General features: G+C 43.5%; 1 protein-coding gene across 1 annotated transcript in view; it reads left to right on the top strand.

Annotated features, from left to right (window-relative positions):
* The first annotated feature begins 14,869 nt into the window (after window positions 1–14,869).
* Window positions 14,870–20,164, top strand: part of ZRSR2 (zinc finger CCCH-type, RNA binding motif and serine/arginine rich 2) — a 36,025-nt gene continuing 30,730 nt past the window's right edge. The window contains exons 1-3 of the mRNA XM_056131231.1: window positions 14,870–14,927; window positions 15,340–15,419; window positions 19,535–19,613. Coding sequence (XP_055987206.1) covers window positions 14,890–14,927; window positions 15,340–15,419; window positions 19,535–19,613 — 197 coding nt within the window. The 5' untranslated portion in view covers window positions 14,870–14,889. The remainder of the gene's footprint in view (window positions 14,928–15,339; window positions 15,420–19,534; window positions 19,614–20,164) is intronic.

Here is a 20,164-nt window from a genome sequence, read left to right as displayed (position 1 = left end):
GTATGATTCAGTAGATTATTAGTTGGGTCTAGGAACAGTAGAAAATTTCTCAGATAAATCAATGCTAACGGTGTTCTCAGATTCCCAAATAACTTACCAAATCATACTCACATGTTCTGCTTGCAGATCGAGAGGGAGCCCTATAGTGCATTTTTACCACAATTAAATATTGATATGCCAAAAACAGTAACAGTAACAAGTCTCACAATGGAGACGTTAGTGGTGTCCGCTCAAGCAAATTGATGCTACAGTGCTAAATATTAATAATAATTTCAGGATAAAAAAAGATAGGGTTGCACTTGTATGGGTAAGTTTGGTGGGTATATGCTCTTAAATGGAGGTAGGGGGAGGCATTTGCTTCTAGATTTCATGCTATTTCTGGAAATGGAATGCATGTATGCCCTAGGAAATGAATAAAATTATTATTTTGTATGAAGGCACTTGCTAAAATCTCAGGACTAGAACGAATGGAGACGTTACTAGTACCTTCTCGAGGAAATCGGTGAACAATGGGATGACAGTCACAGTGACAGTGATGAAGGCACTGTGACTTGCAAAGTCATTCATAATAGAGTTGTTTTAGGCATACAATGTTCGTTCCGACACCAATCCCACCATCAATGTCCCCTTCCTTCCACCAGTGTCCCCAGTGAATAAAATTATTTCAAAAAGATAAATTTGTGCAAGAAGTTTATGTTAACTCTGTAAAATTGATCAAATCACAGTAGCTTTTGAAATGGTAAACACCCAAGATAGGCTGTTTCCCCGGGCACTTAGGTTTTCCCTTCTACACCCCTGACAGACTCCGAGTGCCAGGAGTGAACACGGCCTATTCATTGCAATGAGTCTTCCAAAACGGAGTGAGAGTCTGTAGAGACTGCCTGAGTTTTCCTTGTGCCTTAGAGATGCCCAGGATATATTTCCAGGGTGTTTTCCAATTGGCACTTCTGATTTACTGTCACCCACATTAGGGCTGGAACGATAGCACAGCGGTAGAGCGTTTGCCTTGTACGCAGCCAACATGGCCAACCCGAGTTCGATTCCTCCGCCCCTCTCGGAGAGCCCGGCAAGCTACCGAGAGTCTCTCGCCCACACGGCAGAGCCTGGCAAGCTATCCGTGATGTATTCGATATTCCAAACACAGTAACAACAAAGTCTCCAATGGAGACGTTATTGGGCCCACTGGAGCAAATCGATGAACAACGGGAGGGCCTTTACTTTTTACTTACTTACACATTAGGATGTTATTATTAACATCGCCTCTTTCCCTCTCAAACACTGTTCTGGTCTGCCTGATTTATTCTTGTTTGTCAGTTATGCAGAAGTTGTGGAAAATGCCTTGGTGGGGGTGCCGGGGAGTTCCTTGATGACTTGGTCATAAGATTAACTAAGTGGTGTGTGAATTCTCTGGCTACTGATAACACCCTAGCAAGAAACCTTCTTGTTGATTAATTTATTTTTATTTTTTATTGAATCACTGTGAGATACAGTTACAAAGTTGTTCATGATTGGGTTTCAGCCATAGTGTTCCAATCAATGTCCGTTCATTTCCCACCACCAACATCCCCATTTTCTCTCCCACCCCAAGCCCCACTTTTCCTCTCTCACTCTCTCTTTTCTTTTGGGCATTATGGTTTGCAATACAGGTGCTAAAAGGTCACTTCCTTGTTCTGTTTTTAATTTATAATTTGATTTGATTTTTTTAAGGGCTGGAGCGATAGCACAGCGGTAGGGCGTTTGCCTTGCACGCAGCCAACATGGCTGACCCGAGTTCGATTCCTCCGCCCCTCTCGGAGAGCCCGGCAAGCTACTGAGAGTATCTCGCCCGCACGGCAGAGCCTGGCAAGCCGCCCGTGATGTATTCGATATGCCAAACACAGTAACAACAAAATCTCCAATGGAGACATTACTGGGCCCGCTCGAGCAAATCGATGAACAACGGGAGGGCCTTTACCTTTACCTTTTGCTTTTTTGGGTCATACCCAGCGATGCTCAGGGGTTAACTCCTGGCTCTCCACTCAGGAATTATTCCAGATGGTGCTTGGGGGCCATATGGGATGCCTGGGATTGACCCGGGTTGGCTGCGTGCAAGGCAAACACCCTACATGCTCTACTGCTCCGGCCCCACCTCCTTATTCTTTTCCACAGTTTTCAATTCCAACTATCATTTTCATAGTGGTCCCTCCCCTCCCCACTTGTGGCAAACTTCCAGTCATGTACTAGTCCTCCTGGTCCTCATGTCTACTGTCTTTGAGTATTAGTCTAATACTATGTTTTTATATCCCACAAATAAGTGCAATCATTCTATGTTTGTCTCTATCCCTCTGACTCATTTCATTCAGCATGATTCTCTCCATGTTCATCCATATATAAGCAAATCATGCTCCACTTTTTTCCACATCTGGCTATTGTAAATAGTGCTGCAATGAACACTGACATGCAGATGGCTATTCTGAACTTTGTTTTTGGGCCCCTAGGGTATGTTCCTTGGTCAGTGGTGTTTCATCTTTGAAGATGCCTTTAGCTTCAGTGTCATGGAGGGTTCTGCCTACATTTTCCTCTATGTACCTTATGGATTCTTATCTGATATTGAGGTCTCTAATCTATTTTTATCTGACTTTTGTGCATGGCATTGGAAAGATGTCTGAGTTCATTTTTTTTTGCATGTAGCTGCCCAATTTTCCTAGCACTATTGTTGAAGAGGCTGTCCTTGCACCAGAGAAACCTTTCATGACTTTCTCTGCCTCCAGGCATTTTTAGGCAGGGAGTTGGGACTGCACCCAGTGGTGCTCAGAGACTATTCCTATCTCTGTGCTCAGGAGTGACCCCTGGCAGAGCTCAGAGGACCATATGTGGTACCAGGGAACAAACCAGTTTGCCTACATACAAGGCAAGTGATTGTCTCTCTGATCCCCAAAGGTGTTTTGCTTGTACCTTTTCTAGACACGAAGGGGGAATTGGGCTTGAAACATGTGAAAGGATTTGAGAAAGATTTTTATATTAAAATTGCTTCTCATCTTCATCAAATGGGCTGGAGCGATATAGCACAGTGGGTAGGGCGTTTGCCTTGCATGCAGCCAACATGGCTGACCCGAGTTTAATTCCTCTGCCCCACTCGGAGAGCCCGGCAAGCTACCGAGAGTATATCGCCCACACGGCAAAGCCTGGCAAGATACCCATGGTGTATTCGATATGCCAAACACAGTAACAATAAAGTCTCATGATGGAGATGTTACTGGGCCTGCTCGAGAAAATCGATGAACAACGGGAAGACAGTGACAGTGACATCTTCATCAAATAAAACTAGATTAATAAACCATTTCTTTACAATACTAACATCTACTGGATGACTTTTTCTTCCTATTAGTCATTTTAAGTGAGAAACTGTAAAACTGTTAAGAAATCCTTTTATATGTAGACCAGAGAGTGGCAGCAAAAGTCATAGGGGAATATACTAGAGCCATAAAAATGGAAAAGGCACTTTCTCCTCAGCTTGCCTCTTTCTTTTGAACCCATGCACAATCTTGCATATATGATGCATAAGCAACCCGCTATCCACTTTCTCCTGTCCCACGAATATGTGGGTGAGGTTCAAGTCGATTATTCTAAAACCAGGCATCCACACTTTTTTAAATAACGTAGGAGTACTGCTATTTGTTCAGCCACTAATTAAGCTGATTGAATTGGACATGAACTCCACCGGCATCCACTTTTTAAAAAGTTTAGTAAAATGTCTTTCCCTTGCTCATTGGGGGCGGGGAGCACATATTAGCAAACATATAGAATTATAATCACTGTAGGGATCTTCCTGCATCGCTAGAAGAATCAACATTCTTTACTTGATAAATACTCTACTTAATTTGTGTTCAATTTTGTTTGTTAAATTCTTTCATATAAAAATGTGTTGACCAGGAGCCAAAGCGGCACAGGGGGTTCTGTGTTTGTTTGCCTTTCATGCAGCTGACCTGAATTTGAGTCTGAGAACCCCATCTAGTCCCCTTCCCCCTGCCAGGAGTGATCCCTGAGTGCAGAGCCGGGAGTATGCCCTGAGCACTGCTGGGGGTGTGACCACAAAAGAGGGAAAAGACCACAAAAGAGGGGAAAATGTATTAATCAAAATTGGCCATCATTTACCTAAGCAAATCAGCTCTATTTTTGCTAGGCAATTAGATGAACTACAAGATAATTTGATGAATGACTACTATCATTTACTAGATAATTATATTTACTGGCTGGAGTGATAGCACAGCGGGTTGGGCCTTTGCCTTGCACGCAGCCAACCTGGGTTCGATTCCTCCATCCCTCCTCTCGGAGAGCCTGGCAAGCTACCGAGAGTATCCCACCCGCACAGCAGAGCCTGGCAAGCTATTAGATATGCCAAAAACAGTAAACAACAAGTCTCACAATGGAGATGTTACTGGTGCCTGCTCGAGCAAATCGATGAACAATGGGAGGACCGTGCCTCAGTGCTATGTCCCTCTAAAATTCACACATTGAAACCTACCTCCCAATGTGATAGTACTGGGAGTTGGGCTTTTGGGGGCTCTTTTTTGGCTTTTGGGGTCACACTGTTGATGCTCATGAGTTACTCCTGGCACTGCACTCAGGAATTACTCTTGGTGTTGCTTGGGGGACCATATGGGATGCCAGGGATCAAACCCAGGTGAGCCACGTGCAAGGCAAACGCCCTACCCGCTGTATTATCACTCTGGCCCAAGGGACTCTTAATAGTGGAGCCTTATGATGGAATTAATACCTTTATAAAATATGAAACCTAAACGAGCTCTCTTACCGCTTTCACCTTGTGTGAATACAAGAAGATGACCGACCATCTATGAACCGGGAAGGATTCAGCCAGCACATCTGTCACCATCTAATAGAAGACTTCCAGCATCCAAACCTTTGGTTTTTTTTGTGATTGAAAAAATTGCATTTATTTTTAAACTCAGAAATTCAGCTGATAACCTCAAATGACCCATCCATTTCTTTTTTTTGTCATAGGAATTTTTTTTATTATCTATTGTAATAGATTACAAACAGGTCATATAGGAATGTTTATAGTACAAAAGAAATGAGCTGAATGTATTCACATAGGAAACACATTAAAGGAACAGAGTACTGTTCACAGATACTCTGGTGCTAATAGTGAAGAAGAGAGCAGAAAATAAAATTTAAGTTGAGTTCATTGATAAGCCTAAAATGTTAGCCTATATTTATGGTACCGGATACACAGGCAGCATTTTTCTTACAAGTCAAAAGCATTCTTTTTTTTTTCAAATCAGAGGGTTTTTAAAAATTTTTATTAGTGAAACACTATGAGATACAGTTGTAAACTTCCAAATTTTTGTGCCTGGGTTTCAGTTATACAATGATTGAGTACCCATCCCTCCACCAGTGCCCATTCTCCACATCCAATGCTCCCAGTATCCCTCCCACCCCCCACCCCCATCCCACCCCACCCCTGTGGCAGGGCATTCCCTTTTGTTTTCTCTCTCCTTTTGGGTGCTGTGGTTTGCAAAAGAGACATTGACTAGCAATCATGTTCGGTCTATAGTCTACTTTCAGCATATATCTCTCATCCTAAGAGGATTCTCCCAACACCCTTTATTTGGTGTTCCCTTCTCTATCTGAGCTGCCTTTTCCTCTAGCATGTGCGGCTGGCCTCCAAGCTATGGAGTGAACCTCCTGGTACTTATCTCCGCTATTCTTGGGTGTTAGTCTCCTATTTTGTTACTTTATATTCCCCATATGAATGCACTCTTTCCATGTCTGTCCCTCTCTTTCTGACTCATTTCACTTAGCATGATACTTTCCATGTAGTACCACTTGTATGTAAATTTTATGACTTCATCTTTTCTAACAGCAGCATGGTACTCCATTGTGTAGATGTACCAAAGTTTCTTTAACCAGTCATCTGTTCTCGGGAACTCGGGTTTTTTCCCAGATTTTGGCTATTGTGAATAGTGCAGCAATGAACATAGAAGTGCAGATGTCGTTTCGGCTGTACTTTTTGGCCTCTCCGGGATATATTCCCAGGGACATATTGGGCCAAATGAGAGCTCAATTTCTAATTTTTTCAGAATCGTCCATACTGTTTTCCAAAAGGACTGAACCAGTTGGCACTTCCACCAGCAGTGAAGAAGAGTCCCTTTCTTGCCACATCCATGTTAACATCGGTTGCTTTTGTTCTTATGGATGTGGGCCAGTCTCTGTGGTGTGAGATGATATCTCATTGTTGTTTTGATCTGCATCTCCCTGATGATTAGTGATGTAGAGCATTTTCATTTCTCATGTGCATTTTGTTTGAAAACAAAAACAAACAAAAAGTGGGTAGGGCGTTCGCCTTACAAGCGGCCAACTATGGCCGACCCGAGTTCGATTCCTCCGCCCCTCTCGGAGAGCCCGGCAAGCTACCGAGAGTATTCGATATGCCAGACACAATAACAACAAGGTCTCCAATGGAGACATTACTGGGCCCGCTCGAGCAAATCGACGATCAACGGGAGGGCCTTTACCTTTACCTTTTTATGTGCATTTTAGCCATTCGCAGCATCCAAACCTTTGATGAATAAAATGCTATTGTTTACAGGGCATTCAGGGACAAAAAGACACTTATCCATATGTAAATGTTGACTCCTGCTTTTCTAATTCTACCACTCTTCATAACTGGTCCATTGGTTTAAATCCAGAGTGCAGAGATCGTCCCTTCTCAAACTACTAATATTTTTATTGCTGTGAGCTTATCATGAGAATCCAGAGAGCAGAGTCAGAATCCAGTGGCAGAGTCAGAATCCAGAGCAAAGGGCTCCAGAGAGAGAAGCAGAAGAGCTCCAGAGAGAGAGAGAGAAAGAGAGAGAGAGAGATCGGAAGAGACCAGAGGAGAGACTACAGAGACAGTTAGAAATAGAGAGACAGACAGAAGAGAGCACAGCAGCACACACAGAACCAAAGCACAAAGGAGGAGCCATCCCGATCCAGTCCATACACAGCAGCTCAAGAGCACCAAATGCGGGCAGCGAGAGAGAGCTGCCTTGAGAGCCTGCTAACAACACATCATCATCTTCGCGTCCCTCCCCCACGCGCGTAAAATATATTTTTTACACTCAGGGAATATTTCTGGTTCTGTGCTCAGATATCACTCCTGGTGGTGCTTGGGGGACCATATGGGATGCAGGGGTTGAAACTGAGTCTGCTGCATGCAAGGTAAGAACGCTATCAGCTTTAATATCTATCCAGCCCAAATTTTACATGGGTATTTATCAATAACATTTCCTAACAATTAGATGTTTTAATCATTACATGGGATGCAACATCAAGAGGGAGTGAGTATTATTTTGTAAATGAAATTCTGGTTTTTTTTTCTGATAAAGGGATGGGTATCATGCTTGTTCCAACACTCTGATTTTTATCTTTAATGAAACAATGCATGGATCAACTGTTTCTGTCACTAAAAAAACAGAGCAGTGTCCTGTTCCTTATGAGGAAGAAAACAAAGTTAGCTCTATAATCAAATTGAGCTGTTGCCAATGGTTAGCCCTAAACTTAAGGGCAGAGAAATGATGTAAAAGCATGGCACAGTAAAGATAATTTCTTTGGAATATTTCAGCTCAGACTTTTGAAGAACTTGCTTGGGTATCATAGCTTATCCCTTTCTCTCTTTAGGTGGGAAAAAGGACATCATTAATGGGCAAGCTCAGGATTTAGTAGCATCCTAAAACTTGTAAATGTTCAGGGAAGTCAGGTCTATTGTATCCCATGATCCTCTGTTGGAGAAAGGTCTGTAAAAGGACTTAAAAGAATACATAAAGGAAATTTCTGAGTAATCCTAAAAATTAAGGTGTAGACCTTCACAACTCTCATGTCTTTCAACACAGAACAAAAACCTTAAAGAAGGAATTATCGCTTTTCCAAAGCAGGAAGAATGTAGCAAAAAACCCTATCTCCCCTTTCCCAAACAGGACCCATGAGAAGTGTTCTTACTCTCTCCAGACTGCCATTGGAAATAAATTTCAGTACAGCCAAGATTTTCAGGGATATGCATATCTCTTGTCTTCAAGATGTTTAAGAAATAGCCTGAAAGTGTAAAATCTTAGCACGCAGAAGGTTGTGTGTTTGCGGGCTCACTGGATGGCACTGTCTCACCACCTGTGTTCGGTGCTTTTGAGCCGCTGTGTGTGGCCTGGATCAGGACGGCTGTTGGCCAAGGATATTAATTGTAGTTTACTCCAATCCTCTTCACTCCTGTCTCTCCTCTGCTTCCTTCTCTCCTGGGCCCCAATATGGAACCCTTTCTCCTTCTGACTCTGACTCTGGATCTCTGGAATCCGAACTCTCTCACTTCTGACTCTGCTCTCTCCGAGCTTACATTCTTAGTTTATATAGAAATCACATAGGGTGCTGACACAAAGGTGGGTTGAACATGACAAATCAACAAAGAGAGCTAAGACCACTCCTCCAGGAGATTAATTCAAGGATAAAATCTCATCTAAAGAGATTACTCCAGATTACCAGGAGATCTGCTCAAGGGTGGGATCCTAACAAGGGTGTGTTATTTCCTCAGCTAGTAATCTACTTAAATAGTTGTAGTAAATCTACTTCAAATATTTCTTGCAATGTCATTCTGTGTGAGCACAGGAAGAGATATAAACATCTCACTATACATTCCGCAGTCCTCACACCAGGTTAGTCTTCCTAGGCCCAGAAGGGTCCTGTCTCATCGTTAGTTACTTTTGGATCATGTCAGCATTTGTCCATGATCATGCCCTCAATTTATAGTTGAGTATCGTGGCTCTTTGGCCTGGCCCATTTTGATGCCAGGGTAGCTCACAGCTTGCCCTGGGTCCATTCAGTCCTTTGTCGGGACCCTGCTTTTGGGGTGCTAGGAACTAAGGGCAACTGAGTCAAGAAAGCAGATGCCCAGGAGTAAATATTATTCAGAGTCAATCAACTCCCAAGTTACAAAGCATAATATTAACTGACTTCCTGTGTCCATACACAAAGGACATTGCTTACAATACAAGTTCAGTGTCCCTAGAAGGATCTGATCTTACAAGCTAACAGAATCTTATTAGGAAGAAAAGGTGATTAACTGACTGGGGAGGAGAGCATAGAGAAGAGCTTACAGAGGAATGGGAGTGACTCAGGAGCACTGGAATGGGTGTGACCTAAGCTACCTGAGGAAGGACAAAACAGTGTTATCCTACATGAAAGTATATTAGAAAAATACCTCTGATGCTGGATTTTAGATCATCCAAATCAAGTGCTGAGAATATAGACTGACAATCAAGAAATTATTGACTCAGAGTTTCTTTCTTGGTATATGAAATTTAAAAATGTAAGGAATATGCCAGTATGATTCTAGCATGAATGAAGAATTGAGGAAGTAATGGTTTGTCATAAGTCAAAATGCCAGATGGTGTAGAAACAGATGAGAAATATTGGCTTGTGAAATACGGAATTGATTACTTGGTTATGAAATCCTTACTCAGGGATTCCCTAGATGTTTGCTTTCAGATTTCTTAGTAATAATAATTGATACAATTTTTTAAGTGATTCAAGGAATTATTTTTTCCTTTGAGGTCTCTCAAAATAGTTAAATCTATAGGTTGATGAAAACAATAACAATAAAAAAATTATTTAAGAAGATGTGCTGGAATGATAGCATAGCGGTACAGCATTTGCCTTGTGGAGACCGGTCGGGCTGAGCCGAGTTCGATTCCTCCGCCCCTCTCGGAGAGCAAGGCAAGCTACCGAGAGTATCTCGCCCGCACGGCAAAGCCTGGCAAGCTACCCATGACGTATTCGATATGCCAAACACAGTAACAACAAGTCTCACAATGGAGATGTTACTGGGCCCGCTCGAGCAAATCGATGAACAATGGGAGGACAGTGACAATGACAGTGAGATTATCATTAGACACACAAAATATCCAGCAATAAGAAATATCACTGTGGGCCAGAGTGATAGCGCAGTAGATATGGTGCTTGCCTTGCATGTGGTCGAACTGGGTTCAGTCTCTGGAACCCCATTGGGGGGTCCCAAGACCCACCAGGAGTGAACCTTGAGTGAAGAGCCAGGTGTAAGCTCTGAGCACTGATAGCACAGCAGGTAGGGCGTTTGCCTTGCACGCGGCCAACCCGGGTTCGATTCCCAGCATCCCATATGGTCCCCCAAGCACCGCCAGGAGTGATTCCTGAGTGAAGAGCCAGGAGTAACCCCTGTGCATCGCTGGGTGTGACCCAAAAAGAAAAAAATGATTATTTGTTAGTGTTCAGGGGATACTTCTGATTCTGTGCTCAGGAGTTGCTCTTGACCATGTTCAGGGAGCCATATGGTGCCAGAGATTGAACTCAAGCCTCCTACATGTAAAGCATGCCCTCCCACTCCACTACATTAGCTCTACGGACCTTGAAAGAAAATTTTAAATCAACTCTACAGATATCAATTTGTATGCATTTTCATATTAATATATATTATATAAGAACTTGGTCTTGCTATTTTGTTATCACTGTAATATAAAAAGTGTATGAAGTCCTTGGCATATCACTGTGTTGGAGATTACTTGAGACCACCCACTTGCATATTTTCTTGCATATTTACGAGAAAAAATGTACCAGGAATTTCAAAACTGATCCATTGGACAAGCTCTCCGAACCTTTGCTGTGTCCTCAATGAGAGAAAGCCACCACCCATCCCAGGATCCGATGAGAATTTAGCCTCATGATAGGATTTATAACCTAAATATTTAGTTTCATTGATGATGTGGGTCTGATTTTTAGACCAGAAACCATCCATGGGATAGTCTTCTAGAAGGAAAGAGATAACCGAACAGAAAAAAACCACATCAATGATTTACTTTAAATTTTACAGGAAGAAGTGAGATAATAGGAGATCTGAGCTAATTATAAATTTGGAGACTGATGTTGATGATAAATGAAAAATAAAAAATCTTTTCGGAGAATTTCTGCATTGGTCGTTGAATGAACCCTACTACTGTTTACTACTAGAAGAAGAAAAAAGCTGGTTAATTGGAAGTGTCCTAATCTGGCAATTTCCTTGCTCTCTCTTAGGCTTGTGAAAAATGAAAAATGTATTATAGATCCTTCTGTGGTCATTTTATATAGGTGGGTTCAATTTGGAGTAACATAATTTATTACATTATGTAAATCATGTAGGTAAACTTTTTTCTTTAACTTTTTAAAGTTTTCTATTTTCTACTGACAATATAAAATTTAAAAGTTAGGCAATTTCCTCACATGGCAGGACTGAAATATACATATATATATACACATACATATATTCAAAAATAAGTAGATAATGTATTCCAGGCACCATAAAGTATAAAATGTGTTGCAGAATAAAGATACCTTTGTTAGGGTTGGAGAGCTAGATCAAGGTTCTGGAACTCATATCAGATTATATGTAAGCCCTGAATTTGATCCCTGGCACTACATGCCCCCCTGACCACTGCTGGAGGTAATCCTGGGGGCCCGAGTCCTTCTTCATGTGCCCTCATGATCCTTAGCACCACTGGGCCCAAGCATTAAACTGTCCAGCTCATTTGGCCAGGTATCTCTGGAAGTGTCCACAAGGGTCCTGAGAACTTCTTGGAAGAAGTGTGTGGTTCCAAAAGAGATACTTTTGTTCTATTTATTGGAATCTCATAACAAACTATCTTCATATTCAATTTGTAGTTATTATTATCACTTGGATGGGGAGGAGCACACCTAGCAGTGCTCAGGGCTTTACTCCTGACTGTTCAGGATCACTTCTGGTGGTGCTTGGAGATCATATGTGGTGCTGACTGTTGCAAAGCAAGCACCGTAATCTCTGTACTATCCCTCCAGTTCTACATACTTTATTTGTACCTGATAATTTATCAACTTCAAATGACGGTACCTATCATTAAGAAATAAAACTGGCTTTCAGAGTAATATCCATAATGAAATTAACTTGAACAATTTCAGCTTGTTCATAAAAATGAATTCAGTTGTTAATGGTTGAAAATAAATCTCTAATTACTATAAAAGGAGATTTAGATGAATTTCTGAGCCATAATCAAACAAAATAGGGGCTGGGGAGATGAGTTAAGGTACTGGAGCACATGTTTTGCATTACTGGGAGTAGCTAGTGGTTAGCCCCCAGGCAAAAAATTAATTTATTAAATTAATAAAATATAACTTTTAAAATGAGGTGTATCTTCCACGATGATAGTGTCATGTATTATTCTGGTGTGCAAGTTTTGTGTAATTCGCAAGAAATATTACCAAACACTGATGCTTCCTGAATGACAGCAATTCTCAGTCTGACTCACAGGAATCAGCAAACCTGATTTGCATACTATATTTCAGCCACTGAGGATATTCTCTAGTTTAGGTCTCTAATTGCTAAACATCCCTTTAAGAATTTCAGATTTTGTGCAACCCCTGTGAAGGCAACACAGTGCATTAGAGTGTGACAGGTCTTAGAAACTAGGGTAGAATACATCTGCGAGTACAAAAAGGGCAAGTACTTAACCTACTCTTTAAGAGCTTGGGAAGTTTTGACACCCATAATGATGATAATGATGGTGACACAATAATGTTTTGGGAACATGATTGCTAATCATGATGGAAACATACAGCATACGTTTGGAGACTACCATCTTGATTTTCTACAGATGAGAAAGTTAAGGACTAGAGAGCACCATAATTTACTGGAGATCAGAGAGTTAAGTCTTGAGTTTCCAATAGACCATCCGACCCTGAACTCTAGAACCCTAATTACTGATACACTGAGATGGACAACGTAAACTTGGTGGTGTGTCCATTAGAGGGTACAAGCGAGGTTTTAATGTAGAATCAGGGGCAGTTTAATAATTGGCAGTTTAATAATTTTACTGTGGAAGAAAAGAGCCAAACCAAGCCAGGATAGTTATTCCATCATTTAACAGGCAGAATTGTTCATCAGAATTGTGCAGCTGCTTCCTTGGGAGACACTTTGTTGGTCTTGTCACTGGCCTCATATGTAAACATCATAGTTGTCGTTTGCAGGGCTCATTCCTACTTTCTTGATCCCTATTGTCAATACCCACTTAAATCATCCCTTCTCATTGGAAGAGGGTGGCTCTCAACTAGTGCGCAGAGGGTCTCTGTGATTCTCAGCAATCTGGCCCGCAGTATCACGCTATGGCCCAAGGATACATTGCTGCTCAGATCCTGCTATGCCAGGGATTATCAGGGCCACTCCAGTTGTGCTCGGTGATAGAAGAGAGAACAGAGATAGAACAGAGTTTGCCACCATTGTCAGAGAGGATTGAATGCACAGATATTAAAGAACAACATGGAGACAGCGAGTTATAAGATAAAGACGTAAGTCTAGAAAGGCACGAGAGATCATAGGAGATGCTCTGCCCTCAGGAAAGGAAGAAGCAATATACACAAAGGGTTTTATAAACTAGCTCAGACAGAACAAAGAGAACTATTAAGAAATATTAAACTTAATTTCTTTTAGCAAGGCTTTTACTTGGTGGCTGGCATAAAGCTAGGGCAGAAAATGGTGCTAAGTTTGCAAAGTTCTTTGGAGCAGTGAGCACTGATCTTCCAATTGTCTATCAAGGGAGGTTCAGGGGATGCTCTAGCTCACATAATCTCTACCTCGGTGGATTTTAACTACAAAGACAGCAGCCTGAATGGATACCCTATCCCCTATCCCTGGGGCCTCCAGAACAACACCCGGATGTTCTCTGGGGGACCTGCTATACCCCAGCTATACTGGGGTGGCAGGAGAGAGGGTGTTCATGCTGTCAGGAACCCAGCTAGGTTGCCACATGCAAGGTGTGTGCCTTAAGGATCCTGTAGTATCTCTCGGACCCTTCACCACTTATTAGACTGTGATGTTTGTCTTATCTTCTATCTTTTAAATTGTAAAACCAGAGTAATCTATGCAATTTGAAAATATCCCAGAACCCGTCTCTGCTTAAAAGCTTTCAGGGGTTCCTTGTTGCCCACAGAGCCTACTTAAGATTCCTCAGCACTAACCCACTCCTGGCGCTTTGAAATGTCCTTTAAATTCTATGGCCACAATTCTGGGGATTTCTGACAGGTTTCGTATTGTTTTGCCTTAAACTCACTCAGCTGCAATCCCATCCCCACTTTCCCCCAAAGCCTCACAAAGCGTTTCTCGAATCCCCGACGGACCAACAGTAAGTCATCTTAGTTTCCTGTGCTATATTTCTTAGCATTGAAAACATTTTACAGTGTCCCATATATTTAGCGTGTATTCACAATAATCCTTTTTCCCCCACCCCTCCAGTCGCCTTTGCTTGCTGCTTTAGTGCCATATAATCTACGGATTGCTGCCTGCCGGTCTTCCACTGGGATGTCAATCCCATGGAAGCCGAGTTTAGCGTGTAAATCCCACAGATGTAAATCTGCCACCCCAGGGGGTCGAGTTCCCGAGTCTAAGGACCAGCAGTGTGAGCGGAAATGAGTGGGATCAGCTTTCCCAGGGTGGGAGACACGTGGGAAGGAGGCTGAGCTGGGAGGAGACTGACTGGGAAATTGGGCGGTCCAGTGGGCGTGGATGAGGGTTCGTGGGTGAATGAGAAGTAGGAGGGGTGTGACTCTATTATGACGTGGGAGAGGTAGTAACAAAGCATCGAGGAGCGTTAGACGGGAAGAATCGTTTTCACAGCGTGGAAAAAACCTCGGACGACTTCTTTTCTGGAAGGAGATGCTTACTTGCGCGGGGTTTTGGAAGAGGAGTCACTTTCGGGAACCCCCTGGTCTGTCTTTGGTTCGCTCCGGCGGAAGTTCACAGCGGCCCCGCCGCTCTGCGCACGCGCAACACCGCCCTCTTTAACCCCGCTTCTTCCGCTCGGCTCTCGGGGGCGTGGCAGCGCCGCGAAGATGGCGACCCCTGATCCGGGTGCTCCGCCGAAAATGAGGTAAGCCGGACCGAAGCGGGCCGTGAACGGACCAGAAGAGGGGATGGCTGGGCCTCGGCGTGGAAACTGTATGGGCCGTGAGGAAACCGGGACTGACCCGAGTGAACGGGCCACGGCGGCCGCGCGAGCCGCTCTTTCTCGGGGTCCCGCCCCGCCCCCTCCCCCCCGACGGTTGTGAGTTCGCGAAGGCGCTGGGGGTCCGGAGGGAAACAGGTGGCGGCTCGGAGACGACGCTCCGGCTGGGAGTGGAAGGGCGAAGTGATGGCTCGTGTCCGTGGCACGCATTCGAACCCGGGGCGCGAGATTTCCCTCTCCAGCCCGTCGGCGACTTGGGGCGCGCGGGAAGAGGGGAGTCGCGGGAGCCGCCGCCACTGACGGCGCCTCGCGGCCGCTTGTCTCCCTTCTCTTCCAGCCACAAGAAATACCGGGCGATGCTGAACAAAGAGAGACGCAAGAAGCGCCGGCAGGAGCGCGCCCGCCTGAGAGATGCAGGTGATGCCCCCCTCCCCCCATCTGGGGGTGCCGTCGGGGCGAAATCGCTGGCTTTCCCCTCCCCTCCCCCCCCCGCCGCCAGGTGACAGTTCAGGGGTCGTAGTAGGACAGGGGGGCTGGTGAGAACCACAGCGATCGTTGCCGATGAGGGGCAATGAAATAACGGTCGCGGTCGCGTGCCTGTGTTTCCGTTGTCGCTGGGGTAACGGTCCTGGGCAGCTGCGCAGCGCCGGCTCCACGCGGAGGATCCTGGGAATAACTGTCTTTGTGCAGCTAGTAACCGTCCGGGGGGTTTTCGCAGGACTTGTTGAGCTCTGGTCCAACGCGAGTGGCCCAAGACACCCTTCGTTGCTCCGGGTTCTTGTTGCGCGGCTTTGATGGGGGCTGATCAGTGGATCCTCCGCAAAGGCAGTTTCTGTTGGACTCCAAGGGGGGGTCTCAAAACCAGCGACATGGCACTGCCAGGAAGATGAGAGACCCCTGTCGCTGAAGGGGAGGGATGATGCAGATAGCACTGATGTTGAGTTTCGACTGTCGGAGGCGGTGTCGTTAAAATGCCCCAGCACCTTCATCTGTGCTGGCCATTGCGTCATTGGGCCTTTATAGGACAGAACCTAGAATTTATATAATAAGCCTGACTTTAATTCAATGGTATTGGTACTATAAGTTGAAGGAAATGAAACAGGGAATAGAGGGCAGATGGGAATATTGAACTGGCCTGCAGTACTGCGGTTGTAATGTTTCTATTTAGGTTATGCAGACTCCGCTTCCTAAATTTTTCTAGACAGTTTCTAGGAAGTCCAGCAGCCCATTACCTCGTTTTTAGGATCCTGAGGCCTGAGAAACAGGCCCGTAGAGCCTTTCTTGACCATCTTGGTTGCCCACCAAGGATTTTTGTAGCAGTGGCTGGGATGCTTATCAGCATTGTGGGTTTTTTTTTCTGCAACTCGTATTAGCACTGTAGCACTGTCGCACTGTCCTCCCGTTGTTCATCCTTGAGCAGGCACCGGTAGCATCTCGCAACAAATTGTGAGACTTGTTGTTACTGTTTTTGGCATATCGAATACATCCGGGATAGCTTGGCAGGCTCTGCTGTGCGGGCGAGATGCTCTCGATAGCTTGCCGGGCTCTCCAAGAGAGGCGTTCAATAAGCATTTCTTTTTTAGGAATTCAGAACTATTCCTTAGGAGGTGGTATAAAGTACTGGGATGAAAGGGAAAATAGGACAGAAGGTCCCACACTAACACTAATGCTAGTGTGTCCAGTAAGGCCGTAAAGTTCTTAGCAACCTGTTTTCTTCTAATGTGCTTTTAAAAAAGTAAAGTTAACTGACTTTGTGGCGTCAGGGATCAAACCCGGAACCTCATACATGCAAGTTTAGGTTAGGGCTCTACCACTGAACTGCATCCCTGGCCCCTGCTTTTAAAAAAAACAACAACAAACAATGCCTCTTTGATTTTTACTTCCCTTCATTTAAAATCTGAAAAATGCTGTTTTGCTTTACCGGGTATGTGCTTTTGCAGTAACAGTGTAGCAACAAGTGGATCTCGCTGTCAGTTGAAGAATGCAGGTCACTGGTCTGCTCCAAATGACAGAGATAATGATCCATCTAGCGCAAACACTTGTCTCTGAACTACTCTTATTTTGCCCACTTTAACCCAATTCCTTATGGTTGTACTTTATGGATCTCGTGTCCCCCTAAATACTGTGACATGGTGGCACACACTGGCAAGGCAGATAATACTCAGAAAGCTAAACTAGAAAGATCATTGCTGCAAGTCCTTGGTGGGGTTTTCTGGAATATCCGTCTGAACTACATGTTGCCTCTCTAGCACCCAGTTCTACTTAAAATAATCTAAAAGGAGTTGAGCTTGTCAGAAATTAACATTAAGTTAGGCAGAGAGCTACCTCAACAGGCTAAGTGCATGCTTTGCAGCTGGCTTCGGTCCCCCGTGCCTCCACTTCAACCCCAGAGCACTGTTGGGAGTGGCCCCCGAAGCCAAAAAAGAAAAATAGCATTAAGTATAAAAAGTTATAAAACTGAAGCATAGATAGATAAATATATTACAAACATGCACACGGTGGATATTGTATAGATATATTATACTCAAAGCTCTTTGTTTATACATGAAGAGAATGTTCCTTCTTAGGACTGTTGGTGGTGATCGCTTCTGTGGCATGAGCCTGGTGTGAGGGAGGATGGGGGCTGGTATTGTTTAAGTATCAGCTGTTTCCAGACAGGGTCTAATCTACTGTATACCTCTGTAAGTCCAAGGACCCTCGATAGCCCTATCCATGAATATTTTATCTGAATAACTCAATATTTATGTGAGTTACAGTTTACCTTAAACTAAAAATAAAGTTAAGCATCTTATTAAGTTGGGTGCTGAGATAATAGTTTACCCGCTTAGGAACCAAAAAAGTATCTAGGACTAGGTGAGTTGGTTGTTGGTTAACTTTGTAATGTATGTGACAGACAGAATCTTTTTCCTCTAACCCTGAGATCTATCTGTAATGAATTTCTTCTGTGGTTCCCCCTTTTCCTTTCAAAATTCTGTTTTAAATAGGAGAGGATATGTTTTTGTGCTATTAAAAATTATTATTCTATGTTTCAATTTTTAAAAATTCAGTTTATAGAAAATTGAAAAATGGGGGTGCAATAAATATCTATGAACTTGGTCAGGAGGATAGTACAGGGGATAAGGCACCTGGGTTTGATCCTGGGTACCACTTGGGCTCCCAGCCATTGCTGACTGTGGTCTGAGAGGCTCTGAGCGCCCCAAAAATCCATGAACCCTTCAGCTTGGTTTAAAAGTTGTTTTTGTGCAACAGTTGGTGTGCTGAGGGACTTCTCCCAGCTCTGGGCTCCTGGTCGCTAAGCTTTCATGTTTGAGTTTCAGTATAATCATCCCTCCACCAGTGTACGTTTTCTACCACCAGTGTTTCCAGTATCCCTTCTCTCCATCCCACTCCTCCTTCTGCCTCTACAGCAGAAAATTTCTCACATACTCTCTCTACTTTGGGGCATTATGGTTTGCAATACAGATACTGAGAGGCCATCATGTTTAGTCCTTTATCTACTTTCAGCACACATCTCCCATCCCGAGCGATCCCTCCTTGAGACCGTGCAATGCTGGGGCTGGAACTCAGACTTGATCCCAAGCCACTCAGCCCTTTAATACTTTCTCTCCTTCTCTCTGCATATAGAAAAATAATTTCCCCCGGACCCTGTGCATATGAGTTGCATGCATCATGACCCCTCCCTCCTAATAGTTCAGCCTGCATCTCCTAATGAGCTTGAGGTTGCCCTAAAGCAGCTGCTGTTTGCTTCTCATAGTACACAGCAGGGTCCTGTGTTAGGCATTTCACTCTTCAGCTAAGTGTTAACAAGTATTGCCGTCAAATTGCTCTTTTGGAAAGTTTTTTTCCCCCTGTTTTGTAAGAAGTACTCATCTGTGGGTGCATTTTGAGATGGAATGAATATTTTCTTTCTAACAAGCTCTTATCTGCTAATTTTCATATCTTGGTCTCAGTTCTCCCTGTGGGGTGTTTGCAAAACGATGACTTTTATCTCTCAAGTTTTTCTACAATTCTTAGCTGCCTTTCTTCTTGAAAGAAGGGAGTTGTTCTAGCCCAAGCCGCACTATCTTTTTGAGTATAACTGTGTAGCTGTTCGGGTGCTTTTGGCCTGGGGGAGGGTGTTCCCAAGCATTGCTCAGGAGGCCTCTGGTCCGCTCCTGGAAGTCCAGCAGTTCAGTGCCAGGGCCCGATGGTACCAGGGGCCTGCATGGTTGCATGTCATGCTCAGGGACCATATGGTGCCAGGGAGCAAACCAGGGTCAGCCGCATTGCAGGCAAGCACCTTAATTCCTGAAGTATCGCTCTGGCCCCAATATTTTAAAGTTTAACATGTTTTCTACTATTGTATTTGTGGGAGGGTTGGAGGGGATTGGTGCTCACATTGTACCGCATTGTTGAATCCTTATTAACAAGTTTTAAAGCACATTTCATACCATGATTCTAAGAAAGAGTAAAACTACTTTGCCCCCCTAGATTATTGATCAAGGCTTTTGTACTACTCAGATAGTTTAATTAAACATGTAACTTTTCCTCAGAACTTGCACAAGAGGAGGAAGAGGATACCATTGATGAAGAAAAACGACTGGAAGAAGAGAGGCTGGAGGAGATGGAGAGGTCAGCACTGATACACACTTCTCATGATCTTGTTTATTTTCTAGAATAATGAAAGTCTTTACCATGCAGTACAGGCCTTATTCATAAACTCCTGTTCGAAATAGGTCTATAAAGTATTCCAGATAAACCATTTAAATTTTTAGCTGACAGACTAAACCTAGATGCTGTTATTTTTTTAATAAATGGTGGTATTTTTCACTTTTTTTCTGATTCAAAGTGTTTTTGAAAAAACATTCAAATGAATGAAATCACTTCAGTGACTAAAAGACCCTAAGATACACAACTGTTTAGAGTGTTAAGAAAGTTCAGTTGATAAGTACATGTCTATTTCTAAATGTTGTTATAATTAGGCATTTTTCTAAGTTACTTTTTTTGCTCAGAATACAGGACATATTTCACAGCTGATTAGAGGTCTGATTCAGTCACTTTATCAATGTAGTATCCAATTATTGATGTAGTATCCAGTTACCCACTAGAAGTAACATAATTTATTTATGAGCTTTATTTCCTCTGATAGAATTCAAGAGAATTTACTATTAAATAACATTCAC

The sequence above is a fragment of the Sorex fumeus genome, unplaced genomic scaffold (genome assembly GCF_029834395.1).
Source record: "Sorex fumeus unplaced genomic scaffold, SorFum_2.1 ptg000086l, whole genome shotgun sequence".
Classification (NCBI taxonomy): Eukaryota; Metazoa; Chordata; class Mammalia; order Eulipotyphla; family Soricidae; genus Sorex; species Sorex fumeus.
The sequence above is the reverse complement of the archived record's forward strand: the minus strand, read 5'-3'. Positions and strand labels throughout refer to the sequence as shown.